Here is a 19,623-nt window from a genome sequence, read left to right as displayed (position 1 = left end):
TGGGTCCCGAGAGCAAAGCCTTCCATAGGGTACTGCAAGTAAAAAGTACTGCAATAATGAGCATAAACATGCACAGAAAACACAGCATCTCACACAATATACCAGTACTTTGTGTAAGCACTGTTTTTGAAAGGCTGTTTGATCAGGTCAGTTGCACAAGCTGAATGTACAAAATGCATTTATTCACAGTAAAAACATCTTTCTAAAAAATTTACATCATTTCATTTTTTATTTAAAGGTAATCCAAAAACAATCAGATTAGATTACACTGGTTTCCAATCCAGCTGAATATACATATTCAATATACTGAATGATTGTAACCCTTTGTGTGGCCCTTGGATCAAAAATGCTCTTTAAGCCCAGTGATTCCCTGTTTTTGGACTTGTGAAAAACTGAAAATAATAATAATAATAATGTATTGAAGTTTGTTTTTTTTTAGCCCAGGTTGCCTGTCTGTGGGAATAGATTGGAAAACAGTTGCCATAAGTCCCCTCCAATTAAATTAAACTATACAAATTTCCACAAGGTAAACACCTCCACTGGTCCCCATGGAGGTGTGTACCCGCTGGGGCATTTGCCTGTTTTGCTTGGTAAGTAAATTAATTTCACCCTGTACTTCCACAGCAGTAAGTGTATTTTCTGGAGGTCAATGTGCACAGTGATGTTGCTGCTGTTTTTCCAAACACCTTTTTATTGATTTAATTCGCCAGCTTTAGTTTCGCTTTAGTTTTTGGCTGAACCGTCAGCTTTCCAATCCCTGTGCTGCACTGCGGGTCTGTGGACTGCAGGGGGCGCAGGGATGATTCTGAGTTCCCTGTTCTGCATAGCCGGTCAAAGAGCGCCACCTGTCGCTGATACCTATATATCTCTGTCCTCATCGGGTCCCCTTGACTGTCTCCTTCACTGTGGGCTCGCAGGCACACACAGCCGCGTATCACCAGAGCTGGCCGCTGTCCTCGCAGTACCTGAAACACCAGGGACCTTGCAATGATCTCGCTGGACTTAAATTTCAACATTTTGACTCGGGACCTGTCGCATTACCTGGAGAACCAAGTGAAAGTTGGGCTGTTCGGTTCGGGAGTGGGTCTGTCTCTGGTGCTGGGCTTCAGCGCGGCGTACACCTGCTACTATTTGATCTCAGTAGCGAAGGTAATTGACATTAACTTAAGGGTCTGTGTCTTTTGAGGGGAGTCTTCACGGTATACGGCTTGTATATCACATAAATCCCCGTGTGCGGTGTGTGGTCTTTCGCGGAGAAGCATCTTAACTGCCAGGGACTGGTGATGGTACTCGGCGTAGGTGCTGATGGAGGTGTCTGTTAGCTGGCATCAGTTTAACTGGAGGGATAACGCCGCAAAGCAGCACGTGTACGTCGGATGTCAGGCGACGGAGCAAACACTAATCCGTATATAGACCCAAAATGGGTGTTATCCATATTAAAGTTTAGCTCGTATGTAACGAGAAAAGGACTGCAGTTAGACGTCGGCATTAGGGAAGCTAGGCTAGCTTTTACTGTAAGCTAGAAATGCCGGTAGAAGGTGTTATGTAACGCCCGCTGAGCTGCCGCCGTTCATTTGTAAAGGATGGAGACGAACAGCGTTCACTAAATGAATAAAAAGAAGCTTTTCGTCTGTGACTTTAGGGTTTGAATGCATAAATGTGGTTAAAATAAACGTGGATCTGTGAAATTGCCAGTCAGAATCTCTTAAAGCGGTGGTGTCAAACATGAGGCACGGGGGCCAGAACCGGCCCGCCAAAGGTTCCAATCCGGTCTACTGGAAGGGTGGAAGTTTTTCTTTTTGTTTTTTCACTTTCTTCTTCACTGTACTACACAGGGATGAAAAACGTATGGCTGTTTAAGTGTTGGTAGAGCTAAAGTTGTTTAGCATAAATAAAGATTAAAATACTGTAGGTTTTTTTTCTTGTTCCAAAAATCATTATTTTTTATTGTTTATTTTATTCTTAATTTGCATTTATTTATTTCTGCTTGTAGCAGAAGTCACTTGACCTTTGAATACACCAGAAATATTGTAGTTCTGTAACTTTTATTAAGTTTTTGTGACTCACAGTCTTGTGAGTGGCAAAGTTTCAATAAAATGTCAGTTTTGATTTTGTTTGGGGTTTTTTTTTTGCCAAACTAACAAACACTAAAACTAAAGATATTGCCTTTATAATTTTATTTTATTTTATTTTAGTCAGTTTTTTTTTCACATCTAATTTTGTTTTGTTTAGATTTAATTACCTAGATTAACATTTGTAAACAACACATAAAAACCAATCACATCAAAATAATGCAAACAATATACACACACTTTCTTCTGCTTTCAGAGGTTTGATGGCTTGAGACAGAAAAGACAGTTTAGACCTATTTTTTGTGAAAGGGGGGGGGGGGGGGGTAATTGTGCTGTGGAGATGGTAGTAGTTTAAAGGAAGAGGTCTCATCACTCACAATGTTATTGTGAGTGATGAGACACACACACAGTCCGTATAAATGCTTTCTAAACTTGGTAATGCAATTCCCAACAACATGTAATGGAAATGTAATAAAACCTGTAGCTTAAATTGCTTTAAACTGACTTCCCCACCATAAGCGATGTGATACAACCACCAGGTACTATTTGTCAGTAGATCCCGGAGGTTGCTGGCTCTCAGTAGAGGAAAACCTTTAGCAGATTGAAATGGTTGAAAATATTTGTTTTGCAGCACAAGCTGGAATTGGGGAATGTTCGCCTTCAAATAGAAGTTGTGGCTCTCTGCTTTTGCACTGAAGGCAAACAGGATCTGTTTCTAGTTTGCACTACACTTTTCACCGTTTCACTACAGCTCGGGGACTAGCTGGCCAGTGTTTGTGGATAAATCTGCCACTTCCATTCAAACTACACCAGCTACTAAAGAAATACCTATAGCCATTTTTCCTAGTGAGAGGTGGTTGCCAGGGGGTGAGTGACTGGTCTTTAGACCTGCGTTGCCATGGAGAGTACCCGCAACTAGGGCTGCTCAATTAATCGAATTTTAATCACGATTACGATCTGGGCTTTCAACGATCATTAAAAATGACTGAGCCGATTATTAGCCCCTCCCTCATTTATCCGCGACACCTTAAAGGCCGGTCCGTGAAAATATTGTCGGGCATAAACCATCCGTGGCGCAAAAAAGGTTGGAGACCGCTGATTAAGAGGACCCGAGGGAAGCTCGGAAAGCTAAGCAGAAGTTATTTGGAGAGGAGAGTGACTGCTGTTGGTTGAAAAGAGAGGTAAAAAAAAACTTCAGTGGCGTTGGACACTATTTTATATTATTTTTTAAAGTCATTGTTAACCCTTTAAATCCGGTCAGAGCAGCACGCTCCGTTTTGTGTAACTATTTTTAAATCCCTGTAGAACCTGAACCCTGTAAGCTAGCGCAATAATTTGTTTTGCATATGAAACCAGAGGAGTTGTACTTACATCTTATGCCATCAGCTTGTCCTCGGTCACGGTTTCGTTCCACATATAGCTTTGCAAAAATTGCATAAAAAGCGCTTGCAGGAACAAAAACGTAATATTCCAGAAACACGCTTTGACGATCCGATCAGCTGTTCGTAACACTTCCCACATTGAAAAAGTCGTCAGCCCGAACTGTTGCATGTCCGCCATTTCCTGGCCGAAACCGGAAGTGACGTCATTTTCGCGGAAATGTAGTTTTTTACTTGTAGGCCTTAAAAGCCTACACTGGTCATGTTTGACTTTTCTGAATAGTTTCTGGGATGCTTAGAGCTCGAATTGCACTGCTGGAAATAGTTTATTTTTGATGCACCTGCTGTTTTCTTTGCAAATTTGCATCATAGGATTGTTTTTTTTGTTTTTCCTGCAGTATATAAAAATTGGTGTATCTCCAAAATAAAACTATGAAGACACTCACAATAAGTTTCCTGTTGTTGTAAACTATTTTTTGCAACTTTTTTGTATTTAAAGTTTTGAGGGATAAACCTCTTAAATTTCTCCAAGTAGAAATATATGTAAAAAAAAACAAAAACGATTTTCAATTTTTTTTGTAATTTATTGCACTTTTTTGCAATTAATGTAGTTACTAAGGACTTAATGCATACATATTATTAAAATATGGGCTATAACAGTTATTTAGCAACTTGAAATGCTCCCACAAATGGCACTACAACATGTAAAAAAATAATATAAGCTCTGGCGGACTTGGTTCTATAGTAGGTCTTAAAGGGTTAAATAAATATCGTCAAATAATCGAGATCTCAATTTCAGTGAAAATAATCGTGATTACCATTTTTGCCATAATCGAGCAGCCCTACCCGCAACCTCCAGCAACCACTTTTATACCCTAAGTCAGGGAATGCAAATTGTGTGTGTGTGTGTGTGTGTGTGTGTGTGTGTGTGTGTGTGTGTGTGTGTGTGTGTGTGTGTGTGTGTGTGTGTGTGTGTGTGCGTGTTTATTTCTTTACATTAAAAGGTTGGTTATTATGCAGTTGTTTAACTAGGCCAGCTCACTTGAGATTATATTGGGCCATGTGTGGCCGATGAGTTTGACACCCGTGACTTAATGCAAAGTAAGCAGCTTGCTATGCTTGAACGTGGTTGTGCACATTAATCATGCACAACTGTAGGTTTATGCACTCATAAAGCAAACTCTGTCACAGTTAGATCTGTATTGGTCTGTATTAGATGTGATTTGATGATAATGAATATATTTAGATTTAGCTTTACCGCATGTGACAGTAAATTTATTATTACAGTAATGGGTCTATTATTAAGACTAAATAACAGCACTTTAAATTAGTCCTGTAGGGAGACGAAGTCTCTTATATGATTTTAACCTGTGCCATCCTACATTCACGTCTGTTTTGCAGAAGCCACAGCTGATCTCTGGAGGTAAGAAGTTCTACCATTTTCTGAGGGAGCAATGTCCAGTAGTGTCAGAGACCTACTACCCCACCTTTTGGTGTTGGGAGAGCCGCATCCAGACTCTGCTGAGACCTTTCGTCACAGCCAAACCGGGGGTCATCTACAGAAAGTAAGTCCCCGCTGTGACTGATGTGCCAATTGTCACTTTCATCCTCTAAGCTTATATTTTATTTCTCCTTTGAATCAATTTTGTTCCGCAAGAGATTTCAGCATTACTAAATGTCAGGGAAAACATTTTGAGTATTTTGCTGCTGACTGTGCTTGGCTTTATCAAACTTGCTCACTGAGAAATTGCTGTTGGTCGTTCTTTCCAGTGCCACAACTGGAAACAAATCCGGCTCTTGTTCTTTGTCAATCTCCAAAGCCCAGAGGAGAAAGAGATCCTTTGTGTCACCGTGCTGGCTTGGTCCGCCAGGCCTGCTCCTTGAAAATGTTCATTCTGCTGAAGATTAATTGGCACTGCATTCCCTACCCCCCACATATCTCAAGATATGAGATTAGAATGAGTGAAGACAGATTTGGTTTTAATTATAACACATGTATAACTTATTTATTTGTTTTCACTTGGGGGAAAAAAGACCCTCATTTTTCACGTACATGCGTTTTGCCCAAGTCTGTGTGTTTATAACTGTAAACTGTACAACTGATCTGATGTCCTTATGTTTAGGTGTCTGTACCATGTACTAGACATTAGAGTAAAAGACAAAAATACAATCTTTAATATTCTTTTTCCTTGTTTTCTTAATTCCTTACATAAAACCACAGCTGATTTTGTTTAAATATGACTTTTAATTCAAGGGAAACGGTAAAGAATTAAGAACTGTACACCATTAATCTGCCACAAGGACTTTGACACTGCCTCTGCTTTTCACAGAGATCTTTGTCAAGGAGAAAAATGCTCCCATAATGCCCCTGGGTGTACAGATGCTAGTGGAGGTCTGTGCTACCGCATCAAACCTAGAAAGACTGATAGTTGCATTCACTCAAGTTATTATCACATGGCCTCCGGGGACAGCAGGACACTCCTCCTATAATGAAGTTATACAAGGTTGACCCAAGGACGGACAGCGTGAAAGATGTCCGATGTATCGTAGGCTGTCTGGGTGAAATTCCACTCAGCTTGTTGTCATAGCTGGGGATTAGCACCACGGACTCTGCTGGTTTCTCCGAATTGGCCTTTCTTGACTTTAAAGTCTCGCCTCAGGTGCATATTTCATGGCCGTTCTGTAATTTCACGCTGTCTCTCTTAACCGCCGGACGGCCAAGTTGGGCTCAGCGGCTGTCGCGTGTGTGCGTTTGTGTGTGCGGAGCAGGTTTAAAAATGCACCGAGACTGAATTACATCATCTGCCACGCACGGGTTGTGCATCCACGAAATTGATTAGCTATAAGAACCCATTGGTGCAATGGCCTCCTCTTTATTTGAATTTGCTCTGTGTTGCAGAGTCTGCTGACAAGGTGCTCGCAAGGGAAATGAGGCAGCTGTCAGTGAGTGTTGTGCTCACATATCCAGTCCCCACTTTAGCAGCGTGTGTAACGGATGCAATGAAGTAATCCCGTTACTTAAAAGTATTAATTGTGATGTGAAAGAAGAAGTGGACTATTTCCACTGTTTTTATAGCTATTTCATTAGCAGATATGCTTTTTAATTCAAATTTCACACCAGTGTTGTCCCATGCTTGTGTCTGACTGTATATATACTGTATATATACAATGGATGAAACGAAGAAGACGATATATACAGGCGCACAGAGTGATCATTGTCAGGAAGACCGGTGTTGCTGACTTGCGTGTCCTTCTCGTCTCTGCAGTGAGCTCATTAAAGCAGCAGATGGAGGACAGATCTCTTTGGATTGGTTCGACAACGATGACAGCCTTTCTCATCCCGACCCTGCCACCAGGCCCACAGTCCTCCTCCTCCCCGGTCTGACCGGCACCAGCCGAGAGTCCTACATCTTACACATGGTCCAACAGAGCCGGGATCTGGGCTATAGGTGGGTGGTCTTGGCTGAATAGCCTGGCTGACTCAAAGAACTGACAATTTCTCTGCTTTATGTTCTAATTTGCTATCCACACAGACTGCAGATTTCATGTCCAAATAAAGTGAAAGAACTTTCACTGGCTTTCATGATTGCAAAGTAAAATCTGCAACCAGTTCTATAGTGCTTTTGCAAGATTTTTTATACCTTTATATAATGGGTCCATGAGTGACAGGGGCTCGGGGTTATTTGAGGTGAAATCACAAATAAAGTGGGCAGCTAAGCTCCGTGTCGAGAGCTGCTTTTGTAAATAGCCAAATGTAGCCCGAGCTTGAAGAGTTGCAGAGGGAGGCACTTTTTTCCCCCTCCACTTTCCTTCATCTCCAATAGGCCCTGTCTATGTTCTCTCTGCACTCATTCTTTCACACAGATTTGGAAAGGCATGGGAAGAGAGCCGGCAAACTCAGCATCTTCCACCCCTCTCCCCTGTCTGTGTAGCTTAATTAATTACAGCTTATCCGGGTACAAGCTTTGCAGCTTAGCCCGGACCAGCCTCCGAGTGTATGCTGCAGCGTGTGTTTAAGCACTCCACCACCACCACCACCACCTCCTTCTCCCCCCTCCTCTCGCCCAGCACCCTGTACAGCTCTGCCCTGCTGCTGCTGCTGCTGCTGCTGCTGAGTTATGCCGATTATAAAAACAGCAGGTCTGACTCCAGCAGATAATAGATGACTGGCGAGATGCTGATGCCTTTGCTTTGCAGTACAAACACAGTTCCTTCACACAGCTGTGCCTCCCTGCGCACTTCATCGTATACACAGTTCATTTCTTTTATGTAAGAAATGTTTGTATAAAGAAATCTGGGCTGTTGCTTTCATTTGGACGTGAGCTTTTATAGGCTTTTGATTAACTGTAAAATCCTGAAATTGGAAGGAAATGTAAAAAATAAGCCATTTACTAGCGATTTAGCCAGTTTGAAATCTGAAGTTGGTTAGTTTACACCAATCGAAGGCACATTTGAGGATGTTTTATCAGCAAACTTTGGATTTTCTTCTGGAAAGCTGAGTAAAAGAGCTAGTCAGTGGTTGTTTAATGCACTAATCAGTTCAGATCTCCTTATATTACATACACATGTACAACATAGACAATTACTTTGCAACATGCAGTTAGTTTTTATAGTAATAAATCCAAATATTATGTATAAAATGTCAAGAAACAGCACTACATTCTCGACAAACTCAATCTAATATATTCAAAATGTAACATTTACCTGCTGCCCATTAAATTTGACGGTGATTATTAAAATTATATATGTTTTGTGGATTTCAGATGCGTGGTTTTCAACAACAGAGGAGTTTCTGGTGAAACATTACTGGTAAGATCTGTTCCAACACGTGTCAAAGATTTCATTCTTTTTTTTTTCTTCTTTTTCGTCCGTGAGCGCCGTCCATGTTCACAGCGTCAGACACGACTGTTTAGGACAGCTGACCTCCCTGTAGAGTTGCTCTTTTTCTTCTGTTGCACACGTGTCGCAGAGCCCACAGGGAGCCTCAGTGGACGCCGAACAGACAATGTTGCTGCACAGCAGGGATTAAGTTACAGACAGATACTGTATTTTAATGCCGAGCCACAGAAATATGAGCTCGCCAAACACGTGCTGTCCCGACACCTGGCTTAATCTCTCCTCTTGCACTCGGGTATATTGAGCTAATACAAATTAGCTCAAACTTGGATATTGTATTCCATGCACATTGCATTTAATGGCTCCACTCTCTGCACTCTCTGCATGTCTCTGCTTTAGAATAGAGATACCGTCTACTACCTGCTACATTTACTATCACCATTGCATAGAGATTTTAGTCAAAGTGGTGTTTTATCACCTGGAGAGAGTGCACAAAATCAGACCTTCAGATTTGAAACAAGAGCAAAGGATCCAGTGTCACTGTGTTTGATTGGGGTTTACATCCAGAACTCAGTTGGTTCAGCTGTTATTACATTTGAGCTGGACCCTGTAATCCTGGCACCGTACCAGGTCGTTGGGGCAGTTTTCTCCCTCTGTCAGTGGAGAAAATGGTGCGATATTCAGTGCAAATGCTTTAGCACTTGTATGCTTCTCTGTCCAGTAAGTGTGAATATCCTCCATTGTTCAACCAGGCCAGTTTTTCCAAATGGCCCACTGTGTGAAAGATGCACACTGATACAAAGATTATTCCTAAGTGCTATAGCCCTATTTCCAGACCTTGAGAAAACGCCTATTACATTACACTCTCCTGTGGAGTTGCTTTGCAGTGAATATGTTCACTCTGCTAAGTCTGTTCCCCTGAGACATTATTAATTTGTTGTTTTGTTATATATTCAATATAAAAATAAGCATAGTAAGATCTGGTGGCCTATTAAAGTTCTGCTCTTGTCCAGAACTATTAAAGGAAGCATAAGAGAACAGAAAAGCAGGAATATAGTTTGCCTGAGCTTCTTCTTGAATCCTAATGAGCAGCCTTGGAGAGCTGAGAAACTGGACTTGTTAAATAGGCTCCTTCAAGTTAGAGCAGGCTTGTTTTAAATGTTAAGTAGCCTGCACTGAGTGATAACACTGTTTCAAGTCGAATAAAATGTCACCCCCACATACACAGAACAGCATTCTTATCATACTCAGAAATTGCCAAATAAACAATAATAATGAGTCTCAGAAAAATGGGTTATCCTGTGCTGGCCTGCTAAAACATTTTTTATGTAGATACACAGCGTGAACAGGTAAATGTGAATCCACTTTTCATGGCTTTATAGAGAGGAGATTCTCGTGGTCTACTGAGCAAATGACTGAAGGTTTCAATAGAGTTCACTCACTGGATACTTCATTATGTACACCATGCTATTACTGAATTGGAATGCCCTTTGCCTTCAGAGCTACCTTAGATTCAATAAGGTGCTGAAAATATTCCTTAGAGATTTTGGTCCATATTGTTGTGATAGCATCACCCAGTTGCTGCAGATTTATTTACTGCACATCTTTGGTTCCATCACAGGTGCTTTATTGGATTGATACTGACTGTTAAGGGCATTTGAATACGGAGAACTCTGTGACATATTAAAAAAAACAGTTTGAGATGATTTAAGCCTTAGTGATAACACGGTGCGTTATCCTGCTGGAACCAGCCATCAGAAGAATGGTACACTGTGGTCATAATGGGATGTACATGGTCAGCAACAATACTCTGGTAGATTAGGGCATTTAAACAACACTCAGTTGTTACTAAGGGGCCCAAAGTGTGCCAAGAAAATATCCATATTATCATGAGATCACTGGCAAAAGCTTGAATGATCGATACTAGGCAGGACGTATCCATTGCTTTCAACTCATCAGACCAGGCAACACTTTTCCAATCTTCTGTTGCCCAATTTTGGTGGTCCCAATGGGAGCCTCTCTTTCTAGTTCTTATCTGAGAGGAGTGATAGTCATTGTGGTCTTCTGTTGCTGCTGTAGCCCATCTGCTTTAAGGTTTAACATGTGTGTTTAGAGATGCTGTTCTGCATGCCTTGTTATTTGAGTAGCTGTTACCTAAATGCCAGTTCAAAGCAGTCTGGCCTCTGGACAAACATTTTCACCCAGAGAATTGCAGCTCATTGGATATTTTCTCTTTTGAAGGCCCTTCTTTGTAAACCCTGGAGATGGCAGTGTGGAAAAATCCCAGCAGATCAGAAATTTTTGAAATACTCAAACCAGCCTTTCTGGCACCAACAACCACATCACATTCATTTAAATCACCTTTCTCCTCTATTCTGATGCACAGTTTGAATTTCAGTATGTCTGTGGACTGTCAGCCTGTCTCCATAAAATCCTTTAGAAGAAACAGCTGCTCTACCAAACTAATAAACTGTAATGTCATCTAAGTTTTTACTATACTAAGTTTCCAGTTTTCACTTTTGTTGGGTCTTCATCGTGGTTTTGACAGAGACAAAGAATCAGAAAGCCAGGAGTGACTGTGTTATGTTGCTGTCATACCCAGACCCCAAGGACCTACTGTGCAGCCAACACAGAGGATCTGGAGACTGTTCTTGAACACATCCAGAGGGCCTATGAAGCTGCTCCACTCATGGCTGCAGGAGTGTCCATGGGCGGGTAATGGAGCCACTCTTTACAAGCTAGCTTGCACATACTGCTAATAAAAGTCAGAATAAACATTAAAGCTACTTTTCACGATGCAGCTTTAGTAAACTGTGAGATATTGAACATTTACTGTGTGTTGGGGACATGTCAGTGCTTTGTTTTATTATTTTCCAGTTGTCTGCCAAATAATGTGTTTTTTATTGCACAACGGTAATCCTCTGAATTGGGGGATTGGTCATTCAGTTTCCCTCTGTCCCTTCATCTCTCCCTCTCTCCATATTCAGGATGATGCTGGCAAACTACTTGGGGCGCAAGGGCCGGGAAACCTGTCTGAAAGGGGTCGTGGTCTTCTCAGCGGGCTGGGATGTGTTTGAGTGCACCGCTTCACTGGAAAAACCCCTAGACCGTTTCCTCTTCAACTCCTACCTCACCAGCTGCCTACAAGCCTCTGTGCACAGGTCAGCCAGGGCCAGAGCAGGGATTAACACAGCCACTAAGTCACTGCCAGTGCTAGATTCTAAACAGAGGCTTGAACAACTGGGTTTCAAATATTTATGTTTGGTTTGCTCATTTAAAAGTTGTGGGGGGGAGGGGTATGCTTTATTATTTGTTAGGTGATGAACAAAACATTTAAACAAAGCCTGACTACATATCCACAATATATTCCTACTTGTGTGTTAATATGAGCAATGACATATACATATATATATATTTACCTAGTGCTGCCTCATCATTTTTCTTATTGGATATCACTGAGTTTTTCCTAAGTTATTGTGTTAGAAGAAGAAGTAAAAGAAGATATTTTTTATTAATCCGGTTAGAAAATTTAATTAAAACTAAATAGCTCAAATACGTAGACTAGTGACAGCTCGATAAATTACAATATGACAAAACAAATATTTTAATAAGGTAAAAGCCTAATCGGAAATCAATAAATGCTTAATCATACTTAAGTAAATAATAATTATGATGATGTAGTGGTTTGCGCTGTTGCCTTCCAGCAACAGGGTCAAAGGTAAAGGTCAAGGCTGAACCACCTTTACATGGTGTCACTCTGGGTAATCGAGACTTCCCCTCGCTGTCTCACTGTCATTTGCTGTGTAACCATATGTCAAATGCAGGATGGATAAATAGCTGAGTGTAAACCTAAAGAGCACCTTTATTGCATTGATGATGATGATGATGATGATGATGATAGTAAATCCAGAAATCCAGACTAATAACAGACTAAAGGACTAATAACTGATTTAATAGCCAGGGACAACACAAGGGTGGATTGATAAACACTGAGGAGAAGACAGTGCTATTTCTACACATGAGGGTAATTAGTAGAAGTGGACACAGCAGGGTCATGAGGCACATGTGATTGTAATGAAAGACATTGAGGCATGAGGTGAAGTAAAACTAAACACAAAACACAAGTGAGAAATAACGCCTAAGATAAGGCAGGAAGTGAGAAACAATAAACAGGGAAACGCAGACACGGGACTGAACTAAACGAAGAAGAATTGACACAAACGCAGAAGACGGGAAACACTGAGGAAACAAATGAAACTGGAAAAATAAATTATAACAAGAACTAAAGGCTCCAAAAATGCTAGAGAATAAATTAGGATCAATAGTCACCATTATGAACAGCTAATGAATTCAATGCCAAAAGTTCAAAAAGCCACAGTCCAGAATTAATAGATGGATAAAAATATTCTTATATAATACACAAATGACATCCACAAATGGCATCTTCATGTTGCCTAGCAACTGCAATTTTTTCTAGCATTTGTGCAATTAACATTTAACAAAAGCATCAACTCATTTAGATCCACAAAAGTTGAATTGAAGCTGCCTAGCAACGGGCTAAAACGGCCCATTTTTCGCAGCCTCTACAACCCCCACGTTTTTTACTCCTCTTGATGCGAATGAGAATATCAGTTCATGCTTATTTTAAATAAATATAACTGATATTAGCTTATCATCAAGCCAATTGTGTTCTTTAGAATATTGCTATTTAAGACAAATACTGATGACAACGTTTGCACATCTGAAACCGGGATCATGCTGAGAGGAAATGAAGGCTATGTGTGAGGAGCTGAATTTCATTAGCAGGAGGAATGTTCTCATATCGATGTTGATGTTTTATTGAAAAAAGCTTTTTTGAATTTATCTTTTCTTTTCCGGGGTAGATTATTATATTGTTACAACCTTGTCAGCATTTCTGGGGAATATTTTCAAATGCAAGTCATGTAACCTAACAGCAGTTAGTGACCTGTTTTTTGTTTTTGTTTTAAATCTGCCCCGCAGGCACAGACCAGTGCTCGAAAAATGTTACGACATTGATCATGTCATGAAGGTAGGGGATTATTTTCAGCGGCGTTAAGCCATGCCAATTTCATTAAATAAAGTAGACCGAATAAATCGTTTTACCGCATTCCCACAGGCAAGGACCATCCGAGAGTTTGACGAGAGGTTCACCTCCATAATGTTTGGTTATCCTACCAATGACGACTACTACCGCGATGCCAGTCCTGTCCACAGGCTCAAATCTGTGCAGGTGCCAATGCTATGTCTCAACGCTGCTGACGATGTCTTTTCTCCATCTCACGGTGAGTCTCCAGTCCAAAGTCCAGTTCATGGGTGAAAATACTTCAACTACGTGAACTAATGATAACATTCTGGCATGTCATGTAAAGACATTGCACAGAGATTAAGCAAAAAAACCCAAAACAAAACAAAAAGTGAATTCTGTGTTTTGTTTGCAGCCATTCCAGTGGAGGCAGTGAAACAGAACCCTAACCTGGCCATGCTCATTACCCATCACGGCGGCCATATTGGTTTCCTGGAGGGCCTGTGGCCACGTCAGAGCACTTATATGGACCGAGTCTTCAAGCAGTTTGCAAAGGCGGTCATTGAGCAAAGCAACCAACTCAAAGACCTCTCCTGATAAGAAGATGTAACTGATGTTCTAGTTTTACATTTTTATTATGTCTTCTTGATACATTCTGTCCTTTATTTCTTCCATTTTAAATCCCATTCTTGTTTTTTATACCTTATTCAGCCCTTTCTGCAATACATCTACCTTTTCCTCTCTACCAGACCAGTTCTGCAGTTTTTCTTTCTTCTGATGACTTCTTCTATCCTTGCCCTCCATAGGTCTGTTCTATTTTTGCTGCCACAAGCAAAAAAAAAATCCTCATTCTTTCTCATTTTAAAGGGCACATTTTATTGAATGCAGCATTTGTGTTGCACTCAGCATTAATTTATTGATTCCATACAGTTAAAAGTCTGTAGTCCTGCAAGCAAAGCTGTTCATGTCACAGCTGAAATACTGAATCTGTGCCCATTTGTGCATTAGCTAGCTAAAGAATTATGTGATTACCGTGTGCAATCATCAGTACTGTACATGAGATTCCAATCATTTTTGTTTATGAAGCATCCTCTATTGCTTTTATCATGAAGACATCTGTAGGATTTTAGCCCTCAGGGATTTTTTTTATTTCCTTAACTTCATTTTCCTTAACTTCTTTCCCTCCTTTGTACTTTCTCAGTTATTCTCCTGGAGTTTGAGTTTTTCTAAGTTTACGTCCACACAAAGTTATTTATTTTCTTCTAAAGTAATAGTTTCATATTTTTGTCTTTTGAGTTGTGAAGCTTGAATTGACTTTCTTTTAAATATGATGCTAATATCATGAGATGAATAGCTTAAAGATTGGAAGCATAAAGATTGGAAGCAGAGGAAAGCAGCGCCTCTGAAGCTCTAAATAAAATGCAGTGCCGTGAAAAAGTATTTTCCCTCTTCCTGAGTTCTTAGGGTTTTTTTTTTCATATTTTCATACTTCAGATCAGCAAAATAAATTTTAATATTTAACAAAGATAACCAGAGTAAATACATAAAAATCTGTGTGATGATCTGAACCATGTAAGTAATGTAATTTAATAAATGTGCAAAAAAATAAACAAATCAGGAAGAGGGAAAATACTTTTTCTCTGCATTTTAGTGTAATGTTACTAAGGGATACTTCCCTCTCGTTGCCAGGAGAAGAATTGTCACGGGAGAGGAGTACCCACAAATTAAACATGAAATTGCAAAGCTCTTATATTTTGGCATAATTTTTGTCGCTGTTAATAAATAATCAGAAAGCACTCATAAAGAAACGTAAGTCCTCGAATGCAGTAGTTTGAGCTCGCTGCATAGTAATTACACATTTTAAAGCAAAAAAGTGCAAATTTAATTGGTTTTTATCTTATTTATTTATTTATTTGTTGCATAGTTGACATTTTGCTACATCAGATGGTCTAAAATAAGTATTAAAATATAGGTTTGCCTAAAATCTGTCCAATAATAATAAGTACTCACCTTTACCACACACAGACAGATAATGTAGTGCCTGGACTAAAGCTTTGTTTCTTTTACCTCTGAGTTGTCAGAGGTAGGAGTGACGCCACTCTCGAGTTGACCGTTCCAGCTGTAGTAGTAGTACGTGGAAAATATCGTATTTTGGGTTATTTCCAAATTTTTTGTAGTTTATAATTTTGACTTCTCAGATGCATAACTCATAATTTTTGAGTTATTAAGTAATTTCGCTCCCCCCCCCCCCAAAATTAAAAAATAAAAAGCTTGTGTAGAGTTCAAATTGGAAAGTCCTACATCAAAGTTGGGATTTCCAACTCTTCAGTTGGAACACAGTATATTTCCTAGTCTCATGAGTGACTTTAATGTGTTTGGTTACCCGTGTAACCCTGGTTCTCTGAGGTATCTCATGATAGGATATGCCCTCCGACGTAACGAAAAGCTCCACTAGCACAAAGTCCTTCTACGATCTTAATTGCTGATCTATTTGGTTCAAGTCCACTGGATGTCTTTGTCATCAGTGCGTGCGAACATCTGTGTGGGCATCTGCGTACCTGCCTGTTTTTTGTGACTGCACGGAGTCGTCTGTGAAGAATTTAAATAACAGTGGACCAGCTACCCATCTATCCCAGGCAGTGGGCATAAAACAGACTTCAGAGAAGTGTAACAGAAAAAACTACGCAGCTATTGAGTCTCGAACTGTAAATCAATGTCCATCTCTGCAACAGAGTATGATCAATGCTTAAAGCCTAGGTTATGCTCTGTTAGTTCATTATCATGTAAACTGTCTGCAAAAAGAATAGGCAGACACACGGACATCCACAGAAACCTGCTAACCATCTGATGACGAAGGGCTCATTTATAATAGCCCTTGGCCTCAATGTATAAAAGCAATGTATATTTGTCAGTCCGCTAGTTGAGGCTGCCATTTTAATAAAAAAAATTTTAAAAAACAGGAAAAGTCTACCTAAATCAACCTGTTTTAGAGCTTTACAGGGATAACCAAGCTGAGTTAGTTTCCCCCTTCTTTCATTCTTTATGCTAATCAAGTAACCGGCCTCTGGCTGCAGCTTCATATGTAGCAGACCGAGAGTGGAGTGGTGTCAGCCTCCTTATCTATCCCACACTGCGAAATCGAACAAGCATATTTTGAATTGTTCCTGTCTGTATGGCTCCTGCATGCACTTTTATTTTGACTCATTCTTCCATTCATGCACCAAATAGTTTTACGACATGGAGACAAATTCATCAATGACGAGGAATGTAAAATTGCACTATGTAAGTTGAAAAATTCCTTAATGCAAAGCACTTCATTTCATGAGAAAAATGAAAGTGCATCCCAAAGGTTGAACAGAGCAAATGAGAGTATGGAAATTTCACAAGGTTTTCTTTCTTCAAATGTTGAAAACGAGTCCTTAACGTAGGTCTGAGGGTGCTAGACTCAGTGGATGTGAATGAAATAATGCACACGGTGACTGAAAGTGTTAGATGTTGCTTTACTAAATGCAAAGCCTGGTTTCCAGTCATTTTTTGTTTTCTTTTGCCAACAATGATCAAGGGGCTGGCTACCATGTATGAGTTAGTATCAGTGAAACAATCAGATCTGACTGGAAGCCAGACTTTCAGTAATGCACTGCGTGAAGGATTTTTCCTGTTCCTGTGGAATTATTATTTTTGTGTTTGTTTGTCCTACCAAGTGTCCATTGTGCAGCATGTGTCTTATCAGTGTCATCATGTCCCGAACGTTAACACCACTTTGTAATATGTAGCACAAAGGACATGTTTGTCTGTTCATAGGATTCATTTCATTTTTTTACACTGTATAAAAAGAAGAAAATTAAACATTCGGTTTAACATGTGCGGCAATAAAGAGTTTAACTTTAAAACAATGTCTCGATATAAGTACTAGTATATACGGATTATCAACATGAGTGTAATATGCTGTATTTAATAAATAAATAAACAAATTCTAAGTCATTTTGGCTCCTGTCTCCAGATTTGTTTCTTTTTTCTTTCTATTCTTTTAAACTTGTTTTTCTGTAATAATTACATTTAGAACACAAAGTTGGATAGCCTTCCCAAGAGTTGCGTGAGACTGCCTTCATCATCGTCCTCTGACGCCAGGAAATTTGACAGTCCACCATTTGAGCTGGCTTACTGCGTGACCGCTGTGTCACCAAAGGGTCACACTGTCTCTCCTCTCACACCATCGGATTGGGATTTGGGCCTTAGAATTGACTCGCTCCACACTCATGAGCTTAGCCGTTGATAGGATATGCATGACTGCAGTAGTGGATGTGATCCACCAAAAGCCAACTGTAATCCGCCAGCACTCCACTTCCCCACAGACCAAGCCCTCAATAAGCCCACAGACAGATGAGCTTCGGTTATATGAAAACCTGTGATTAATTAGAGTAGACTGCCAAGAAGGGTGAGTAATTTTGTCTATCTATCTAATATAAATGTCCCACTTTGGACTTTACCCTCCGTATCTGATCCAATTGTTGCTTTTTCTTGACATATCTACTGGGATTGCCACCAAAAAAATTTAAAAAGTGGCAAATTTCATATACATACATATCTCTGAAGCATAAGCAATAAGCATGTTTGTGTGTGCTTGTTTCTTCTTCTACACAGTCATGAGTTGAGCCCCAAACTTGGCACACAGGTGCATAATAGTCCCCTGGTGGTTTTTTATCTACAGTAGATATTATGGCATCATCAAGTTGCCTGGCAACCACATAGCAATGGGCTAAAATGACATGGTTTTAGCATTTGTGCACCTGTAACGCCTTATAATAGCATCATATCGTTTTTATTCTGTGACAATAACTTCTCATTTATATCCACAAAAGCCATCTTGTTGCCTGGCAACCACCTAGCGATACTCTACTTATTTTTTGGTCTTTATTCACCTGCAACGCCTTGCAAAAGCAGCTCATCGTTTCAATTTCACCAAAAACATCTCATTTGTATCTTTTTGTTTTACTTTTCTTCAGTTTAACCATTACACAGTCTTCATAGGTCATGATTTAACAAAGTATTGTAATATTCTGACATTATTAACTGGATGACTAATCCTTAATAATATTTCAAAGAGCAGGAAGAGTATATTCTTTAGGTTTTACGATACTGTTTTGGAAAAACAGCATCTATCCCCCAACAGCATGCCCTTTTTTACCTAAGTCATGAAAACACAACAGTAATGATGGCTTTAATATATTTTATTGAAAATGAAACTTGGAAGAACAGTTAGGAGTTATTATTATAACCATCTATAACCATTACAACCATTAAACTCTGTCCTCAGGGCTATATCATAAAAAATATTCATACCTATCATTAACCATTCCATTATTTATATTAATTAAACCCAGAATAAATGCTTTCTAATTTGGGTATTGGTTATTATCTATTGATTGGTATCCATGGGTGTGGCCAGGAGCAGCAAATTTGCATTTAAAGCTACATGCACCTGTGAGCGATCGGTGAGGTATTGCTGAGCTGAAACTTTGAAGATACATTCTGGGAATATGTGAAACTTAATTTAAGCTGATAAAATGGGCTACAGTAGGAGAGAGAAATAATTTAAATGCATTTAATCTTCTGACCTTGCAGAATTTGGAAAAATATCACCTCAAAGCCCAAATTAAACAATGAAACCAAACAAGAAAACTGTGTACCACAGGAAGCTAATAGCACTGTAAATTAATAGCCTTAAAATAGTGAGTTACCCCTCTGACATCTTTGCAAGCATCAGATTTCAAACGCATAAAAATCATTTAAAACTTTTCCATGAAGAACAATCATGAGGTGCCAGAATCAGCATCCCAGGCGCCCTTTCATGCCTTTACTTTCTTATCCAGTCCTGACAGCCGCTGGCTGAAAATAGCCTTGTGTTATATCACACAGAGGTTGTAGGTTGATGGAAAGCCTGCTCTAATATTACCTCACAGGAGCTGAAATAGTAATGTCCCTGGACCAACAATGCCCCTGTGCCCTGACAGTGATGATGCCAGAAAGAGCCCAGCATTCATTATGAAGCTATTTCTCTTCTTGATAGTGAGAAAGGTCATTGTACATTATTCACAACAAAGATACAGAGGTGCTGAGATGGAAAAAAAAACACATCAGGAGAGATGTTGCTTCGGAAATAAACAAGACCCCGGGGTTTACTCTTGCAGAATAAAAAGATCTGGCATTGTGTGGATGAGAGTGAGGATACTGTTAATCACAGGCTAAAGACAGGGAGCCACATGCTTGAAGAACCCTACTTAAACTTTGTATC

The 19,623-nt window shown here is 39.8% G+C and overlaps 1 protein-coding gene across 1 annotated transcript; it reads left to right on the top strand.

The window, feature by feature from the left end:
* Positions 1-911: 911 nt before the first annotated feature.
* On the top strand, positions 912-17,306 carry abhd3 (abhydrolase domain containing 3, phospholipase). Its single transcript, XM_080861773.1, has 9 exons — positions 912-1,149; positions 4,853-5,016; positions 6,718-6,900; positions 8,215-8,260; positions 10,890-11,002; positions 11,275-11,448; positions 13,289-13,337; positions 13,425-13,590; positions 13,747-17,306. The coding sequence occupies exons 1-9, from the start codon at positions 988-990 to the stop codon at positions 13,926-13,928; spliced, it is 1,239 nt and encodes a 412-aa protein (XP_080717899.1). The 5' UTR covers positions 912-987; the 3' UTR covers positions 13,929-17,306.
* The last annotated feature ends 2,317 nt before the right edge of the window (positions 17,307-19,623 follow it).

Source organism: Rhamphochromis sp. 'chilingali' (genome assembly GCF_963969265.1).
Source record: "Rhamphochromis sp. 'chilingali' genome assembly, chromosome: 16".
Classification (NCBI taxonomy): domain Eukaryota; kingdom Metazoa; phylum Chordata; class Actinopteri; order Cichliformes; family Cichlidae; genus Rhamphochromis; species Rhamphochromis sp. 'chilingali'.
Note: the sequence above shows the minus strand (reverse complement) of the source record. Positions and strands in the feature narration are given on the sequence as shown.